The sequence below is a fragment of the Alexandromys fortis genome, unplaced genomic scaffold, assembly GCF_014885135.2.
Source record: "Alexandromys fortis isolate MF-2015 unplaced genomic scaffold, M_Fortis_MF-2015_v1.1 scaffold_149, whole genome shotgun sequence".
Lineage (NCBI taxonomy): Eukaryota > Metazoa > Chordata > Mammalia > Rodentia > Cricetidae > Alexandromys > Alexandromys fortis.
In genome coordinates, this window is record NW_026068025.1 from 2960985 (window position 1) to 2964914 (window position 3930).

The 3930-nt window shown below is 41.6% G+C and overlaps 1 protein-coding gene across 1 annotated transcript in view; it reads right to left on the reverse strand.

The window, feature by feature from the left end:
* Positions 1-1891: 1891 nt before the first annotated feature.
* Akap10 (A-kinase anchoring protein 10) overlaps positions 1892-3930 on the reverse strand; it is a 63226-nt gene continuing 61187 nt past the window's right edge. The window contains exon 14 of the mRNA XM_050163608.1: positions 1892-3285. Within this exon, the coding sequence (XP_050019565.1) occupies positions 3280-3285 (6 nt within the window). The 3' untranslated portion in view covers positions 1892-3279. The remainder of the gene's footprint in view (positions 3286-3930) is intronic.

The following is a 3930-nucleotide window of genomic DNA, read 5'->3' on the forward strand; positions in this document are numbered from 1 at the left end:
CCTACTTTCAAGTGTGTACTGGGCACACACTAGTTGAAATGCCTTCTATTTCTGGCTTGGTTACAGCTAAGAGTGGGGAATCAAGCTTATTCTTAGGCAGAGAATGGGGAAACATGAAGAGGCCCTGGCCTAGGATGCATGAGCTCCGATGGTGACCATCCTGCAATAGGTCAGGAGCCTTTTTAAGGCCCGAGTAACATCTTACTAAAAAGATCAAGTGCCTTAGTTCCAGGTTAGGATTCCATTTCAACAGTATACACAAGATGAGCAAGGAAGGCTTACTACAGAAAAATTCTGCTCCAAAATGTCATAGTAATTAGCAGTGTGCTGAACACATGGTTATTATGATTTAGAACACTATGGTAGTCATTTAGTCAAAATCCTTTCTGTTGCATGTAGTGACAAGTCACTTCAGATTCACATTTTAAAAAATCCAGATGCATTCTAAGTATAGCCCAAGGATGAATGAAGGCCAAGGCAAGGATACAGGACTGGATGAAGAAACCAAGACCCCTCCAGGTTTACCAAGGCCTCCTGGCTCTCAGGCTTGTTCACCAGAGCCAACTCCTGCCTTGGGAAGTAGCCGTCTAAGTCATCACCCAGGCCATCTTCCCAGGTGGGGATCAGTGTCTCCTTCATGCAAAAGCCTTAAAATACAGAACCATCTTTGGGCATTCCAGTCAGGTCATCCCTGGCTTAAACAGCCAATGAGAAGAGTGACGAGGGTGAGGACAGAAAGCCACTGAGGGTGCTGAGCCAGGCCGAGTCTCCACAGGGCCTTTAGAGATATTGGCTGCTACATCAGTTGTTGACACTGAAACAAACCAGCAAAGAAGCCTGGTGTGGAGGCTGTGTCTGTAATCCCCAGATTTTGGGAGGCTAAAGCCTGGACTACACAGTGAAACCTTGTCTCAGAAAACTAAAAACAACAGCAATGAAGTCTGTGATTCTCTACAGTTCAGAGTCCTCCTTCTCATAAAGTATCTATGGAACTAGTCAAAAGTTCTAGTAAACAGTTTACATCTCAAAAGCCTTCCTGGGTACTGGAACTCAAGCAGAAAATGCTGCTTCCTGCTCCACTGCTCTTCACTGGACATGGCTGACACCTGCTGTCATGTTCACCATCTCCTATAGGAATGATGAAGACAAGCCAAATCACAATGTTGTCACGCTCGCATTGGTAAGGTGACTTTAACAACCTGCTGACATCAATGGCATGGTAAGAGCGAAGTTCAAATGCTTTAGACCTAAAATCCCTGCCAGGCATCTTTTTGTGGATAGACACTGCATAGAACATGGTGGGTGCTCAATGTTAGGTCAATTTTATGCTAATTTGAAAATGAGGTCAAGGACCTAACATACAGTCGGTGTAATAGCTTTGGGTCACTCTGCTTCTATACCTCACAGGAGGCAGAGCAGAAAACAAAATCAATCTCAATTTTGCTCATTTCCCCTTAGACATAGCTTATAAATACTGACATCTCCAGCTCGGATACACAAAATGCAGACAAAGAGATCACTAGAAAGTATTTTAACAAAAAGCACTAGTTAAAATAGCCTAGAATATTACAGAAATGTTTACTCTAATACATGCAGAGGTGGGAGGAGTCAGTCAGAATCACATTTTACTCTATGATCTTTATATTGCTTTTCACTTAAAAGTTTGAAGCAATGTGAAATGGACAGAAATATTTGGCTAAAAGAACAAAATGAGCCACCATAGCACATATATTGAAAAAAAACCTCTCATCTATGCCTACATACAAAGACAAGACCATGTCCAGTAGTGGATCATATCCTGGGGTTTTATAAAGTGAATGGAATATTAGGAAGGGTCAATATATTTCAAAAGAAGAGCCATAAATGCCCTAAAAGCAGGAAGTTGACACCATTTTAAATATAATTCATATATATATATATTTAAAATCAAACACAATTAAATAGAATATAGTTTAGGTACATGAATACTTCAGAATAACAGAGGTGGTACACAGTACCAAAAACTTATACACAACCTTTTTGTTTCTTCTGTTGATAAACAGTGTGCCTCTATACAATCAATATTGCAATGAAATAAATTCTCTATTCATTCAAGACTTTCCCAAGGACAGAGGTGATTAATAATTATATATATATATATATACACACACACACATAAATATATTCTTTTGCAAACTCTGAGCAAAAGCAGTAACACCTAAGAAAACTTCCTTTCTCTTTAAAATGTCACATACAGGAAGCACTGGCACCATATGGCCAGGGGAGTGTGCTTGCCAACTGGGTGGCCCCACCAACGACCGTGCTACAGGTGCAAAGCCAACTAAGCAGAAGGGCAGCGAGTGAGTTTCCGACTGTCTGAAAACAGAAAGGGAAAGGCAACTGCACATTTGCCACTCACAGTGAAGAATTGTGGAGACACTCAAAAGCGAGTGCTTCTTTCCCCGCCTTATTAAAAAAATAAAATCAAATCTAAGAATGTGTTCCAAGTGCCGCATGGGAAAAACTGGAGTCATAGTTATTTTTTTCCATGTGTATTCCGAAGAGGGAATGAAGTATTGGGAGCATGGCATTCCTATGGAGGAATGGGTCTTGATGTTCAAAGTAAACTAAATTTGCCCTTTTGCTAGCAGAGGAGAGACTAGCTTTAAGGATGTAACATCACAGGAGTGAATGAAATGTGAAAATTGTGTCTGTCACCAAAGAGAAGGATGACATCACGAGGCCTGACCCATGACTTGTCGCTCTTTCTAAATTAATGCCTCTGTGAAGGAAGACTACACAAGGGATCGTCACCTGCTCCACAAGCTGCTGGCCCACATCGCCACTTGGAGCTGCAGGCTCCGGTAGGACTGACTCACCTGTGAATTTCAGGAGGACAAAAACAAGCTCCTTTTCTCGTGCTTTCTGACACTGCTAAGGATGGAGGCTGCTGCAAGCATGTGGCCCACACGGCAACTCACACTTTCTGCCTCACACAGGATGTGGTCCCAGGCTATTCCAGTGGGTAACTCTCTCACAGTGGGTTACAGCTACTGGAAAACTAAGTGTCTAGTAATGTCACCGATGCCACTTTGCATCTTGTGACTCACTGCTACCATCATGGGCATCTATGTCTACATTTAACAACAGATCTTGGACTGTCTCGCATTCTTTCTTGGAAACAACAGTGATCTAGCAGTGGAAAGAATTGCAGTGCTCCGTTTTCATTGGCTGTGTTGAGGAATCCAACCAAAGGGAAAAGTTCTTTCAAAATCATATTTTCTTATCTCTGGTTTTGAGTCACAGCTGGGGAAAAAAGAAAAACAAAAAGAAGAAGGTAAGGTACATTCCTGTAGGGAATAACGCATTATCAACACAGATAAAGAAGCGCCTATCACGCACACAGTGCTCCCTAGGTACACCTTAGGGCACAGCCAAGCACTTTCTTGTAAGGCAAAGGATTAATTATCCTCAGCTATCCCTAAATTAACAGGAGCTTAAAGAAGCTAAGGACTTGCTCTTATTTTTCTGTTTGGGCAATGGCTATCAGAATGAAACTCTTCACTGTTCTCTCTGTGTGAGCTCATGTGTACAGATGTGCACTTGGGAAACTGTGGGTGCCATTCTTCAAGGACAGGCATTCTAACTGTCCTGGAGCTCAGCAATTAGACTGCACAGGATAGGCAGCGAACTCTGGAATCCATCTGTGAGCACCAGGATCATAAAGAAATGCTACGGCACCTGGCTTTTTAATGTGGGTTCTAGGGATCAAACACTTAATCAATTGAGCCATCTCTACAGTTTGTCCATATTCTTATTTTTTTTTTTAAATTTACTTATTTCAGCTAGGGTTGTTACAGAGAAACCCTATCATCAAAAACCAAAACCAAACAAAAAAAGAAAGAAAAAATTCATTTATGTGCACTGGTGGGTTTTTTTTCTTTCTTTCTT